General features: G+C 40.9%; 2 protein-coding genes across 2 annotated transcripts; one reads left to right on the forward strand and one right to left on the reverse strand.

The window, feature by feature from the left end:
* Positions 1–416: 416 nt before the first annotated feature.
* On the forward strand, positions 417–7,745 carry ap1s2 (adaptor related protein complex 1 subunit sigma 2). Its single transcript, XM_073465246.1, has 5 exons — positions 417–578; positions 1,005–1,183; positions 2,969–3,077; positions 3,196–3,333; positions 5,172–7,745. Exons 2-5 carry the CDS (start codon positions 1,005–1,007, stop codon positions 5,217–5,219), a joined length of 474 nt encoding a protein of 157 aa, XP_073321347.1. The 5' UTR covers positions 417–578; the 3' UTR covers positions 5,220–7,745.
* LOC140995267 (U2 small nuclear ribonucleoprotein auxiliary factor 35 kDa subunit-related protein 2-like) lies at positions 7,746–14,881 on the reverse strand. Its single transcript, XM_073465244.1, has 11 exons — positions 14,631–14,881; positions 13,741–13,820; positions 12,850–12,934; positions 12,628–12,736; positions 12,457–12,543; positions 12,008–12,046; positions 10,241–10,377; positions 9,917–10,130; positions 9,593–9,648; positions 9,360–9,469; positions 7,746–9,265 (listed from the first exon to the last, which is right to left on the reverse strand). Exons 1-11 carry the CDS (start codon positions 14,672–14,674, stop codon positions 8,343–8,345), a joined length of 1,884 nt encoding a protein of 627 aa, XP_073321345.1. The 5' UTR covers positions 14,675–14,881; the 3' UTR covers positions 7,746–8,342.
* Between the last annotated feature and the right edge of the window lie 751 nt (positions 14,882–15,632).

Below are 15,632 nucleotides of genomic sequence, written 5' to 3' on the forward strand. Positions count from 1 at the left end.
GTCCTCCTGCTGCCAACACTGGGGGAAACTGCGGAAGAGACGCCGCTGGGTGTCTCCGGAGCGAATGTCTGTCCAATATCCAACATGACACTTCACCTCTGTAATATAACACTGAAATGATCCATGCAGAGACATTACTACTTGTACTTTTGCTACTTTAAGTATGCTTTTATATTTATATTTTTGTACTTTTACTCAGGTAAGAGGCAACCGAGTATTTCTTCACTCCAGTCCGCTACTTTTACTTGAGTCAGAGGTCTAAAAACGTCTTAAAACGCCCTATAAAAGTAATATTATTACTGTTTTTTACTACAAACAGGAAGCCATAGCTGCATACTAGGAACGACGTCACGAATAACGGGACGTTCCAGCCAATCAAATTCCTTCGCTGTGGATTTCTCGGCCAATCACGGCGCCGCTGTCTCACCAGCAACCGCCGTCCTGCTGGCAGTTTAGCCTGAAGCTGGCTAACAAGCTAACAAGCTAACAGACACAGAAACATCTTCGGTGATGTGTTTCGCTTGAATTTACTGAAGTTACCGGTCGTCCAAGTGACTAAATCGAAGACCTGCTCGAAGGTAAAGAGTCGTGTTGACTTCTGCTTTCTGCTGTAGCTAGCTAAGCGTCGCAGGAGGGGGGCGCAAATAGGCACAAAACGTGTTGTTGATGTTAATATGTGGCGATTTAGCACAGTTAGCTAACATGAGCTAACGCAAGTTTGTGTGAAAACCCTCCCGGACGTAAAATTAACTAAAAGGTAAGACACGTTTGAACCAGATAGCGAGGTCGTGCTCGCCCATTTTTCCATCAGATGTACGGAATTAACTTTCTTGTCACGGAAAATAATATTCAAAGATGTCACATGACTGCTGATCACTCACTGTCAACACCTGCGTCTTGTCATGAATTATTCTTTGAGTGCATTCTCCTCCCAAAACACTAAAAGTTAATGTGTGTCTCGTCTCAGTCGTGGGTTAAACTTACAGCTGAACTTCCTCCCGCAGATGCAGTTCATGCTGCTGTTCAGCCGGCAGGGAAAGCTGCGGTTACAGAAGTGGTACGTGCCTCTGTCTGACAAGGAGAGGAAGAAGATCTCCAGAGATCTGGTCCAGACCATACTGGCCAGGAAGCCCAAGATGTGCAGCTTCCTGGAGTGGAGAGACCTCAAGATCGTGTACAAGAGGTGAGAGAAGTTGGACACACATGCAGGAGGGAAGCGTCACCTCATCAGACCTTTTTCTTGCCATATGTCACAAGCGTGAATCTCCCTGGTTGTATTCAGTGTCCTTACTTCCCTAATCTTTGACCTGTTATGAAACTCGCATCTGAACAGCAGCAGCTGGCTTCACAGAGATCATTTAAATCATTCAGTCAGTCAACTCAAAGTAAATCAGCCGACAGTCCCCCCCAAAACCCCCAAACTTTCACAGTCTGTATTCATACCGAAAGTCAAGATCAAGCGAGCGTTTGCCCTTCTGGTTTCTGTCCTCCTTGAGCCCGCCATAGGACACCTGTGTCACCGTTTATCTACTCACCCCTTTGCCTGTGGATGGTCAGGTGAAGTTTCGTAGCCCACAAGACATTTCTGGAGCTTCACAGCGAAACAGCAGGGGACATAAAATGGTACAATACAGCTCAGTCAGCATAGTCCAAGTCTCTTGAAGCGCTGAGATCCCAAATTGATGTGAAAAGACTTTATTTACACCCTTCTTAAAGATGAAATCATAATGTCTGGGTTTTCATCTTCATCACCAGACCTGAGTTTGCTCAGCTGTCATGATTTGATTGTTATAATGTGACCTAAGCTTGGTCACATGATTACAGGTTGGTTGTAGAGACTGTGCAGATGGACTCTCTTTGTTGATGAGGACTGTTAGATAGCCAGAGGACTTTTAAGATTTTGTTAAACTTTTAAACATTTCATTCTGGTCTAAACAGGCTGCACTTACAACTGCTTAAGCCACAGAGTCATAGGATGATGTTAGTAATCGGACGTGTTAATGTTTGTTACATCATTTGTGTATCTGCCGAAGCTTGTTGGCGTTTTTCATGAGAAACAGTGAATCAGTGATTATTTTGTCGAGCGCTGAGATTTCTGGCATTTAGACTTCACCTTCTGGTGTGTTATGAAAGCCAGAAACACCCCCTCTCTGACAGACACTGCCAAACAATGGAGGACAATGATACGAATATACACAGAGCGCCTGATTTGTCCCGGCTAATGAGTGCTGAGTCAAAAATACAAAGGACACATTTTCATGTTTTCAGTAAAACAAAAAACTAATAAACAAAGACAAACAGCCAGGAGACAGTCGGACAGTGCTGCAGTACTGGAAGAAGTGTTTTATTGCATCATGACAAAATACACTGAGTTACCTGTTTATTTGGTACAATCCAATTCAATGTCCCTGCAATAAATAGTATCTGTGTAAAGCAGGGCTGCAACTAATGATTATTTTTGATTAATCTTAAATGTTGATCGGTGTTTCCCAAAGATATCGTCCTCAAATGTCTTGTTTTTTGTCCACAGCCCATATATTCAGTTTACTGTCACAGAGGAAAGAAACCAGAAAAACTTTCACATTTAAGAAGCTGATTCATCAGATCGTTGTGACTCAAACCGTTGAATAGATAATAAAAACAGCTTTATTGTAAAGGTGACGCTGTTCCGTTTTTGCTTTCCGAGATTCATAATCAGATGGTTTTATTGTTTTTTTTTAATGCCAAGGTACACAATAATGTCATCATAAAAACAGAGCCATAAAACATTCAAGATACACTTGTTCCTTATTTTTGGCATTTACAGGTATCTCCACAGAAAATTAACGATAGAGAAGTAATGTTTGCTTTTTTGTACTTTCTTCCTGTACACGTGAAGATCTGAGTGTTGCATTTCTGCTCAGAAAGGCACCAACGTCTGTCACATCGCTGCCTTGTTAATCCACGTTCTGCCTTCTTTATGTTTCAGATATGCAAGTCTGTATTTCTGCTGTGCAGTGGAGGATCAGGATAACGAGCTCATCACTCTGGAGATCATCCACAGATACGTAGAGCTGCTGGACAAATATTTTGGAAGCGTGAGTCTCAAATACCTCACATGTAACCCGCTGATTGATGGCGTGAGGGGAAAAGACACAGTGTTTTCAGTCAGGACAGGATCTCTGATCTGCTGCTGTTTGTGTTGTGGCTTCACAGGTGTGCGAGTTGGATATTATCTTCAACTTTGAGAAGGCCTACTTCATCCTGGATGAGTTCCTGCTGGGCGGAGAGGCCCAGGAGACGTCCAAGAAGAACGTGCTGAAGGCCATCGAGCAGGCCGACCTGCTGCAGGAGGTACGCATGTTTCTTTCTCATCAGGTCGCTGAACCCATTAGAGAGATGGACCATCGTGTCAGCTGGACAGTACCTGGAGCAGGGCAACAGCTAAATAATATTTTTACTGCCAATGATTTCAGTGGTCTGTGAAATGTCAGACAATTAGGAAAAATGCCTGTCTCAAGCTTCTGACTCAAGGTCTTTAAATAACTTGTTTTGCTCTAACAGTCCAAATCCCAAAGATATTTACTTCAGGGTCATTCGATGCCAACTCATCCAGAATTCAGTACTTTTCCCAGGTCATGTCATTGATTTTCTCACAAAAGAAATCACGTTACAATCTTACAGTCACATGAGATAAAAGCTGAGATAAATTTGTCTGCAAGTGAAAACTAGTGGAGTTAGATGTTTTTGAAAATGAAACATACTTGCTTTATTAATTTGATTCCTGTAAACATCCCGCAGCAAATATTTGTAAATCGTTTCTTGGATGTTCAGGATAAATTTCAACCCAATCCAGAAAAATAAGCAAGAATACACATTCAAAGAATATCAAAGAAAAATGTTGAAATTTAGCTCTGAGGGCTGAACTTCAATGATTCATAACTGAAAAGTATTCAGAGTACAGCTACAGGATTCTGCAAGGTCCCAAGAAAATACATGACGTTAACTGTGAGGGTCAAGAGGAGCTGGAGTGGAAGGACTCTTTACTCAGTTATGAAAAGAAGCAAATTTATGGCATTTTTGTGGGGAAAAAAAGATATTTGAACAGAGTCATCGATTATGAGAATTGTCACAGATTAACTAGATAATGGCAAATATATATAATCAATTGGTCAATAATGAAATTATAGCCAGATTACTTTATTTGATGAAAAGTAAAGCATCTACACACACTCCCAAACAGTAGATGGCGTTAGGCACTAAAGCCCGACTGATACTGGATCTTTAGGGCCAATGCCGATGGAGATAATGAGGGTTATTGAGTAAGGGATATTGAAGTTATCAGATCAAATTTACAGATTTTCACGTGAAGGAGGTGCATTTCCACCAAACTCTTCTGTATCGTACCCTTCCCCTCTTCATTTCTCGGTTTGTACATCCTTTGATTCTTTCTCTCCTCTCGTCTTAGTCCCTCCTCCCTGAGATGTGAGCGGAGGAGGTGTGGAAAACACACGAGGAGTCGAGGCAACGGGCATTTAGCAAAATGAGACGTCCTTGGTTCAAAACCATATTTTAAAGCAACGTCAAATAAATATCTTACACTCAGATGTGCATAAACTAAAGGTTTGAAGCTTCACTTTAAAACACAAAAAATATTATTAATATAAATAATTATTGGTTATCTTATCTGTGTCAGCCATGAGAAGCAGGTAATTATCAGTATCAGCTGAGTAAATCCGTGTGGTTCCTCCCTAGTTGAAGCTCTATCGTGGTGTTAGAATGAATCTCACTCAGCGACGCTAACGTTACACCGTCAGGAGGGTAAAGATGTTGATGGATTGCTTCTTTCACCTTGCGGCCGTCTACACCTGCCGTCACCTGTTTATTTTAAGCCTGCGGCTCCTGATTAATACCTCTCTCTGTCCTCTGTGTCAGCGCACCGTCCTGCATGTCCGCATTACTGTCTCGCTGTAGTCATCCGCAGTCGACGGCATCAGTGCTCAGTGAATTATTTATAACCAAGTGTGCAGCTCTGTTGTAATAACAGCACGCAGCAGTGAAGGGCCTCCTGTTCCCGTCACACATTTATGACTCATGTACTATTAATTATGATTCGGAGGGGTACTAAATGTGTGACAGATGAACAAACCGACAGTACGACAGTTTGTTTTTCTTCTTGTGTTTATCTGCAGGAGGCCGAGGCACCACGGAGCGTTTTAGAAGAAATTGGGCTGACATAAATCCTCCCGCCTCGCAGACCTGGCAACCTCCCCCGCCTCTATCCTGTCTTTTCACGGTGTCAGTGTTGTATGTATATAATCACCACCTATGTACTGTATAACTGTACTATCCTGTAATGTCCTTTTAATGTGGTGCCAAGTGTGGTTTTAATGTGTCTCCTATGTACAAGCTGTATTCTGCAGTATTAGCCCCCCCCCCCCCCGAGAACTTCTTTAAACTCCACAGAGTACAATGTAGCGACGACATGAAACTGCAGCGTCATGTTAAGATCATCCTTCATCACCGATTGCAGAGCTGTATGTGCTGTTTGATGTAAAGGTTTGACTCTCTATGGTGCTGTTGTAGCTTCAGTTGGTGCTTCTCGTGTGTTACCATCATGTGGAGTCAAAAATCAAGAATCCGGAAGGACCAACAGTCCCCGTTTGTACTCACTCATAGAGACAAGCCACCTGATTTTTCTACATCAAGATCCATGCGTTATTCCCTGAGAAACAAACGAAAATGTAAAAAAAACACAAAAAAAAACGCCATATCTCGAAATGTTAAAGTGAGAAAAACAATTCCTGGATCCGCACCAAAAGTTATTGTGATCTATTCTGGGCCGACACCCATCCTCCATCCAAGTTTTGTGGAAATCTGTTCAGTAGTTTTATGTAATCCTGCTGACAAACCAACCAACAAACAGACACGAGTGAAAACACAAAACCTCCTTGGTGGAGTTAACGAAAAATAAATTCTGTCTGCTGCACAAGAAAAAAAAAAGGTTTATAACTTGTTTTTCAAATTGACATGACGAGTAAAAACATACTGGAAAGGACCATCAACATATAACAGTATAACTAATGATGTTTTAAGTTTGCTTTCACGTTACGGCTGCACGACATCTCGCTTCAGCATCGACATCACGATACGCACGTGCACAATTGTTGTTGCAGGACAACAAAGCTCTGCTACAAAATCACTCCAATCATTCTAGAGTGAAAATACCTGTATGTTTTTTTAAAATATATATCGCAGCATATATCACAGAAAACAAAATATCAATGTCAGTATTTTTCCAGTATCGTGCAGCCCTGGTTCACGTGTAAGTTGAGCATGAAGATGTTATTTTTGGATGAGGAGAGGTACTACAGGTTAACAATCTTAATTTTTGTGCAGCAGACAGATTTTTTGCAACCTTTTAAGACTGCAGAAATACTCTCAAACAGGAAGTGTTGCTGAATTACCTGGATTTCTGTTTCCAAGCAGTATTATTTGTTGGCGCCTGTTGCAAAGACAATTCAGAACAAAACGAGTATAACATCTATAACGGAGACATGAAACTGTCAGACTTCCATTTTCCCTGGAGATTTTATTCCCGGGTTGCAGACAAATTAGCCTGGTGAACGTGAGGTTTATGTAAATGCAGATGATGTCATTATTCTACAGCCATGACACTGTGTAATCAGCGTGAAGCATTCCAAAGCATAAACCTCGTCTTTTGCCAGTTTCAAGATAATCTTTGTATTTATTTTTCAAACGATCCAGGCAGTTCTCATCTCCGTGGCTCAGGTGTGATGGTAACTCCCCGTGAGCGGCACCAACTGCAGCTCGTGCTTTTGTGGGAATCACTGCACTGTTACAATCACTTACACACGGGTTCAATCGACCCAACAATTCAGTGAAATTAAAACAATTACGCCTGATCAGTATCAGTGTTGATGTCAGTCCATTTGTGTTTGGTCATCCTCCTCCACAAATTCATCAATTCCATTTGTTTTTCAAGACTTATTGTTTACCTTTGATGAACATGAGCTGTTTTTGTGTAATTAAGTGTCTTGCGTGTTAAAGTTGTCGTTCTGTTGTCTTAATATTTCCTGCAATTGACTTATTTTCCTGACAAACATTTGTTTCACATTGAAGTTCGTAAAGGCCTCTGGAGATAAATCTTAGGTCGGTGTCTCTTTTACTCTTAGGTCAGGATAAGATAGTGTCCCTAATAAATAAAAGAGAAACACTATTTTATGTATTATTATAGTTTGGCTTACTAACATTTGACCAAAGAACACTGTGTTTTACCTTCTCTATGGTGTCTACGGAAAGCCTGACATGGCAGAAAAGGGATGTAGGATGTTTAATGGAAACTTGAGGGTTATTTGGCCACAGTACACCAGTAAAACGTCATTATCCATATGAAGACAGGTCGATCCTGAGCTTCTTTATGGAGTAGGAACAGAAGAAGATGAAGCACACATATCAGGGTACATCATCAGTACTCATTACTGTCTGCTTGTTTACCTTGTCAACAAGCCAACAGGTAATGAATTGATCCTCATCCCAAAACTGTATTCAGTCACATTTTTAACTGCATTCTTAAAACCACAAAGTGTTTGTTTTTTTTGTTGAACATTCAGTAATTATGAAACGAGTTCATCTTTGATTTGAAATGACTTTTGTATTTAACACTGCCAACACATTTGCCAACTTTTTCTTTTCTGATATTTGAAAGTTATTAACAATAAATGTATTAAAAACAGAAAAACCCATTTGTTTATCTTGTGTTTTATGTTGGTTTTACTCAGCGACAGTAACCACGTAGTGCCACAGCTCCAGGTGATCAAGTGTTAAAGCAACATCAACCATTTTACAAAAGCTAAATATTCACAAATGTACATACAGGTAAAAGCCAGATCCAATTTACAGACTTTTTAACTTTACAAGTTAAAGCCTTGTTTCCAGCACACACTTTGAAACATGTAGCTAAGCCCTCAATTGATTTGAGTTTCCAGTATAGACCGTCCTGTTTCCAGCTTGTCACACAACAGAGCAGACTTTTCTTTGTCTTGAGAAGCTGAACACACTGTAACCTGTACTGTACGTTACTGTCATGGACAACTGACTAACTTTTCCTCATTCACCATCACTATACACGCTATTTCGTGTTCCTCCCTCTCGGTATGTGTTTGTTTATTTCAACAAGAAAAAAAAACATGCAGTCAGCAAGACAAAAGACTGCTGATAAACTAGAAGAAATCCCACATCAGAGCGCTGATTAAGGACATGAAAAAACTAGCTGCGACAAAGGAAAATGTAAAAATAAGCGCTCAATGCGTCTGAATTGGACTGCGTGGTGGAAAAGCGGCTTAAGAGGGACTCGTGTCTTGTTTCTCAGCAGGTTCACTTTCTATTTCTGTGTTAGATTGTTCAATTTCCGCCTCAGGACTGAACTTCTTCTCGCTGTCGACACACTGACTCTCATCCAGGTCATTGTTTTTCTGAATATGCTCCGAGTTCATCTCCTGACTGGGACTTGCTGCTCTGAGATTCTCCGCCGTCTCTTCCTCCTTCTCCGACTCTCCAGTTGAGGTCGTCTCTTCGGGCAGATGGCTCTTCCTCTTATGCTTCTTCTTGCTCTTCTTCTTGCTCTTCTTGGACTGTTTGTGGCGTTTGTGTCTGTTGGTTACATCATTCGGGGATTTCTCATTTTTATCCGGGCTCCTCTCTCTGCTGCGCTTGTTTCTTTCCTCCTCTCTGCTCGAGCTTCTGGACCTTTCTCTCACTTTCCTGTGAGCGTCTGTGTCTTTGTCTCTGCTGTCTCTCTCTTCACTTCTACTCCTGTACCTGTCTTTATCTCTGCTCCTGTTGCTCAGCCTGTCTGGCTCTCTGTCTCTACTCCTACTCCTCGACCGGTCTCTACTTCTGCTCAGATACCAGTCGTTCCTTCTGTCACTGTGTCTGGACCTGGACGACCATTTGTCCTCTCGGTGCTGTTGGGACGCCCTCCTCTCTCGGCTCCTGCTCCTCTGCCTGTCGCCGTCTCGTCTGCTGTGGGACCTCTCAGACCTCTCAGACCTCTCAGACCTCGGTGGGCTTCTGCTGCAGTGACGTTGCCTCCTCGATCGGTCTCTGTCTCGCTCTGAATGCCACCCGCCTCTGCGGCTCCCCCTGATGCTGCGGTCTGGCGACAGATCCCTGTCGGCCTCCCAGAATTCATTGCCAGGGTTTCGAAAGACATGCAGGAAGTTGCAGTGCTTCCCTTTGGGGCACCTCTGTCTGTCAAACAATCCTGAGAGAGGAGAGGCAAATAGAGCAGGAGGGTAAATACACTGAAATGTCACCAGGTGAAAGTGCTCTCATATCAGTATGAACTAGTTACTCACCACATATGGCGTTCTTCCAACGTGTTACAGGACAGATCTCACAGTGAAGCTGCCGGCCTGCGTACCACCTCCCGTTGAACTTGAACAAGGCCTCTTTACACTGCTCCTCTCTGGACAGACCACACAGAGACACGAGGACAAAGAATGAAGAGTTTCATCTAAAACTTCAATCATCGTACGGTTTATTTATTTGAGAAAAAGCTTTGGTGTGAGGATGTGTAGTAAAGGCTTACGTGTCAAACTGAACGTAAACGTTTCCTCTCAGGTGTGGTTCGTAGTTGCAGCTGACCTAAAAGAAAAAGAAAAGGTAGAGATGAAACTAAACATGTTTTCAGTGGTAACAATCATCCATCCAGTGAATGTTTTCCTCAACAGTGACGTCTGAGGCTCGTTATACTCTCGCTGACTTCAGTATTTTATTCTTACGCCGTAATGATGATTTTTCACAATCATTTTATTTCACTGTTGGTGCTTTTAGTGTCCACATACCTAAATAAGAAATAACTTCAGAAAGCTGACTGTCTTTCAGGTACATTGATACATGTATCTCATCTTACCTTGAACTGCACCACCCGGCCGATGCTCTTAAACTCTGGCAGGACGTCGTGGTAGAAGTCGAGGAAAGACTCCTGCAGATCCTCCTCGCTGTGCTCTAACCAAGCGTCGGTGTCGTAGTCATCGCGCCGTGACTCCTCCATGCCGAACGTTTTAAACATACCACGGATCATCAGAGTCGGGCTGGCTGTGGGATAAGCGTGCTTCCGAGAACATCTGGACTCACAAAGACAGAAGAGAGGAGGACATGCAAAGACATCCTTTAATGCATCCAGTGTGTTTATGAAGGTAACCTAAAGAGTCACATCATAAAAAACAAACAGTACCTGTCTCCAAATCGACACGCTCCAGTCTTAAGGAAGAACGGACAGTTGGCTACGTCGCGCTCTGTCCCAAAGTTCTCAGAGTTCTCCTTCAGAGGAGCCTCAGGATTCATCCACGGCCCTCCGTTATCCAGCTGCAACTAAGAACATGAACAGAAGCGTATATACTCTCTGAAAAGTTAAGAGATGTTTCTAATTGTTTCATGAACCTCTTTGATTTTAGTCTTTTAAATGGTCAAGACTCATCATGGACTAAACACTTTTGCAAGCTTTTTCTGTAATGTTCTAGTGCTTCGGCCACGGTAAGCCACTCTTGATAGGACTAAACAGAATTGCACAGGTTAAAGCAACGTTGTGTAGAAATGGGCATTTAGAGCCCCCACAGTTTGTGAGTGCAACACCGGTGTCACGAATACAAATCCTAACAAAACAAAACTCAAGTCTTAACAGTGCAGAAACAAGTGATAGAGACACATTCACCCTGTTACAAGACACTGAACCCTCAACATGATTCTGAAGCTGATATTTTAAGGTAAAAACTTACATAATGTTGCTTTAAATATTATCAATGCACAGGCAAGGAACAATCAGGCCAGAGCCAGTATTGACATTTGATATTTGATAAAATGATAAGTAGTTTATTGCCTTCAAACAAATAAGGAAGCATTTTTGATTAGTATCTCAGTGCTCTCTGGTGGATAAACAATGTAACAGAGACAATATTTCTACATTAGTGCAAACATAACTTTGATATTTCTGATAAGCAACAAGAAGTAAGTGATCTGCTTATCGCAGTGGTTTTCAAACTTTTTGTTCCTGAGGCGCAGCTGTATTTAAAAATATGAATATGCGATATAATGTTATCTAATCTAATCAGTCTGTGCATGTTTACTTTTGGTTTCCTGGAAGGTTTTTAAAAGATATTTTTTTGGGTATCAAACGTGCCTGTCTTAGTGTGTGTACACACTAAGACAGGCACATAGTGTGTGTACAAAGCACTGATACAGTGGATTAAAACCTCATTTATGACTTAATGCATAGTTGTATAATGTAATAATAAACTGTGATTATAACAAAATCCAATCGCACACCTACAATGTGATGTGTTCTTTAAGTGTGAGGTTTAACAGCACTCTATTATACAGTGTTTATACATTAAACTGAGTAATATACCCATTAAAGCAACATTATGTAACCTTTTACCTGTGACAGAGACACCATTCACTTGTTTCTGCACTGTGTAACTTCAGTGAGAGGGTCGGATCACAGTGTTACACGCGTTTACTTCAACATACAAGTTTTCAACACATAACTTTGTTATGACGTAATGAGTTTAGTTTGTAGTTAGCACCTACATTACATCTAATAAACTGTTACACACCTGAGATTTGTATTTAACTTGCTTCAACGTGTGAAACTGACTCCGAACTAAATTTTTCATTAAAGGGGCTCTATGTTACAAGTAATAATCTTTTTTTTTTTGGCCATACGTGAGCTGATTGTAGCATGACGTGAAAAATGCGACCTTCCTCGTCTCCGTGGCTCTCTCCGCTCCGCCAACAGAGCAACACAAGCTAACATTAGTTCAGAAATGGATCGACTAACATAAACGAACAGTCGGCTTCCAGCACACCACAGAAGCTCCCACAGAGCCCCTCTAAACAAATAATGCACATTGACAGTTTTTTGCCCATGTATCATATTGAGTGTGAAGTCGTGATGATCAGTCTACATACATGTGTGTAACGTGACATTCATGCGTGTTTATACCTGGTTTTCAGCTTCATCCAACATTTTCTGAACAGCCTCCTACAAATGGTGTAAAGACACGGCTGGTGAAAAAGTGTAGAGGTCAACATACTGCAGCGTCTCTGTTACTGTGTGTTAAGACCGCAATCAGAAGGACTGGCATTGAACAATTCTCGACTTTTGTTTAAAAAAAAAAACAATTTCACACAAAGTAAAAGATACGTCCTTGTTGTGAGAGCTGAAGGGTTTTTCTCTTTGTGTGTGTCCTTAGTTAAGGAGTTGGATGGTTGCTTGGTGCCGCTCAGTCAAGGAAATTTTTTTAAAAGAATCATGTACAAAGAAAATAACACAACTCACACATGCAACACTTAGCTGGTTTGATCTGTTTAACTTAAGATGATCTGAATCTTATGATTAAGTAGAAGAGGATATATTTCTCTTTGTTTCTATCCTGCTCGGGCTCGTTTCACCTCTCTGCCTTGCTTCTCCTGCTGCTTCTGCTCTTTTTCTTCTTGTTCTCTCTTCTGCTGGGCTTCCCATTCCTCCTTTATCATCCGCTGCGAACACAAAATGACATAAAGTCTGTCAATATCAACATTTTAAGGAGAATATGGTTTCTTGAATTTGACATGCTCCCTTACCTCCTCCTCCTCTTTTCTTTTCCGCGCAGCTTCCTCCCTCTCAAACTTCAGCCTGAACTCCTCCTGAGCGAGCCGCTCTTTTTCCAGCCACTCCTCATGTAGCCGCAGTCTGAGAACACAGAGGAACACACATTAATAAAAACTCCACAATCAAAGGTTTCTGTGCTGTCTATCACTGAATGTGCAGCTAAAGGTCAGCAGAGTGGCATTAGTATTAACTACCTTTCTGCCTCAGCAAAATCATTATCCTCATCTTCTTCGTCCTTTATTTCTTCTTCAGGTGTGCAGCTTGCTCCATTATTTGAACCTGTAACAGAGTTAATGTTGTGGTTAGTCTGGTGCAGCTAAGTTCTATCTGATATCGCCGTGTTGGTGATGTTCCCAGAACATCATAATTCATTATTTATTATCATTCGTTCATTTTTGATCCAGGACCATCAATTCTTATGATTACGAGAAAGTAACAACGGCCACATTTTGGGCAAGCTGCTGTGGTTTGAGTTCAGGACTCTTCTCTGATGTGTGTATTTTGACGATCTTTCTCCCACTTTCTCTTCTGACATTACAAAAATGTGGTCGGTCAGTTGCGATGATGGTCCTAGATCAACATTAAAGCTGCTGTAAGTGTTATTTTCTTATTAAAATAAGTGTTAAACAGCTCAGTAATCACTGCTATAGTGTTTGGTCAGTAACCTATGCATCTCCTCCTCCAGCTCCAGCTCACTTTAAGAGGTGGTCCTGTCTGCTTGGAGAAGACGCAGAGAGCAGGATCCTCCTGTTATGGTGCCTACATCAGCAATGACAGAAGAGGGAAAGCTACCAATTCCAGCACTCCTAGGCCAAGTGAAGATAAACGATTGAAGAAAAGAAAGAGGCAAAGAGACACTGCTTCGAAAAAAGAAAGGAGTTGTGCAAGTGTGGTGACATAGAGAGGAGGGAGGGGATTGCTAACGGCAATCAGACAGGTAGTTGGCTAAAACAACCACAACGCTTACAGCAGCTTTAGTTATGATGTTCCAGGAACGACACCAACATGTTGATATCTGATCTGTAGAAAGAACGGCGGAGGTATGACATCTGACAACAACACCAACGTGACAGCTGTCTTCGTACCACATTCTCTGGCTTGGGCGAGAGCTTGGCGTTTCCGTTTTCTTCTGTCTTTCCTCTGGGCAGCCCTGCGTTGCTTTTGACTAAAGTGCAAAAAGATTTAAAACAATAATCAGATCAGTGACAGAGAAGAAACACTAGTGTAGTGCACTGTAATACAACTGAAGTTGAGTTGCGTTTTTTTTTCTACAAAAGACTCTTTAACCTGTTAAACAAAGGTGTAACTCATGACAGTATCAGTCGTTGCATTACAATCTTTGCTGTTATTTGTCCCTCCAGTGGACTTCTTACTAAGACAAGTCACAAAATCCTCAGTGAATAAGCTCAAACATTCAAAGTGGCTGCTCTAATATTGTTACTGGTTGATAAAATGTCATCCAAAGACAGGTATGACAGTCAAATCTTTAGGAAACTGTGATCTGGTGTTATCTAATGCAGTCCTGTAGTAGATGCAGTGAACCCTTAAACAGCTTATAATGCTCAATCAGTCTGTATTTGAGATGTGCTGATTCAGGTCTTATGACAGTAACACAGTAGCTACTATAATAATAATTTGTTCAATTAGCTTTCCGTTTGGCTTTGAATGTGTCACTGGGTAGTGTTACTGGGGCAATCCTGCAAGGTAACGTCTAACACTCACTGTATAAGGTCTCGAAATTACCAGAACGTTAAAACAGATTTCTGTAATAACGACACAACTTTAACATGAATGGTAACTCAAGTTTGACATTAAACAAAGTTAGCTTGCAGTTAGCTAGTAGCTACGCCAGGACTATTAGCTGCACTGACTTCATAACGGCGTTTATACTTTGTCCCATGTTAATGTGGTTCACCACCCAGACATGAGTAGAGTATCAAGTAATCTCAACATGATTTAAAAGAGAGAAACAGACCTTAGCACCGGAGCAGAAACATGTGGAGGACCTGGTGCTGCCATGATAGCTAACGATAGCTGACGGTAGCTAGTGAGTTAGCATGCGCAGCTAAAGTTAGCACGCCAACATATTTTAGCTGTAGGTATTTCTTCTCAACCGCTGCCCAGCTGAATTATTTCCGAAGTGGATTTGGTTTGTCAGACTGCTGATATAAACGATTAATTCCTGCTTGTTGTAAACGTTAGCTAGCTGCATGCGGGGCTGTTGAGGCTAAGGAGCCGCAGAAGAAGAAGAAGAAGAAGAAGAAGAAGAAGAAGAAGAAGAAGAAGAAGAAGAAGAAGAAGAAGAAGAAGAAGAAGAAGAAGAAGAAGAAGAAGAAGAAGAAGAAGAAGAAGAGAGAATACAAAGTACTTCCGGTTTAAACCGGAAGCTGAACTTTCCAAGTTTCCGTTTAAAACCCTGATTAAAAATAAAATTAGAATAAAAAATAACAATAGTAATAATAAAAAAATAAAATTGCAATTATTTATTATTAGAAATAATTAAAATTAAAATTAATTATTTCTTATTAAAAATTCAACTTGATAACTTTAGAGAATAAATAAATTTTTGTTTTGGTTCATATAAATACACAATGTGTACTGTACAATGTACAGTGAAAAAAAATGACTAGAAAAAATAATCCTATTCTAATCTTACAAAATAATCATAAGCTTAGTTTTAGAGGTGTCACAACACATCACGATATATTCACAATAACCGTGATATTGAAACATAAATTTTGATATCTTGTTAGTAATAGACATATAATAATATCGATAGAACAATCAAGCACTGATGTTCGGCTCTGTGCATCTTTTGCTTTCTTCTTTTTACAAGGAATTGAGTAGTTAAGAGTAGTCCTTCTTCTTGTACATTGTTTTTTTGTTACAGTTATGGTTACAAACCCTCTATTTCTCCCTGCACTCATATTTTGAATCACTTATTTGCCAGAAAAGAGACAAAACACACAGTAAACAA

This window comes from Pagrus major, chromosome 4, assembly GCF_040436345.1.
Source record: "Pagrus major chromosome 4, Pma_NU_1.0".
Classification (NCBI taxonomy): domain Eukaryota; kingdom Metazoa; phylum Chordata; class Actinopteri; order Spariformes; family Sparidae; genus Pagrus; species Pagrus major.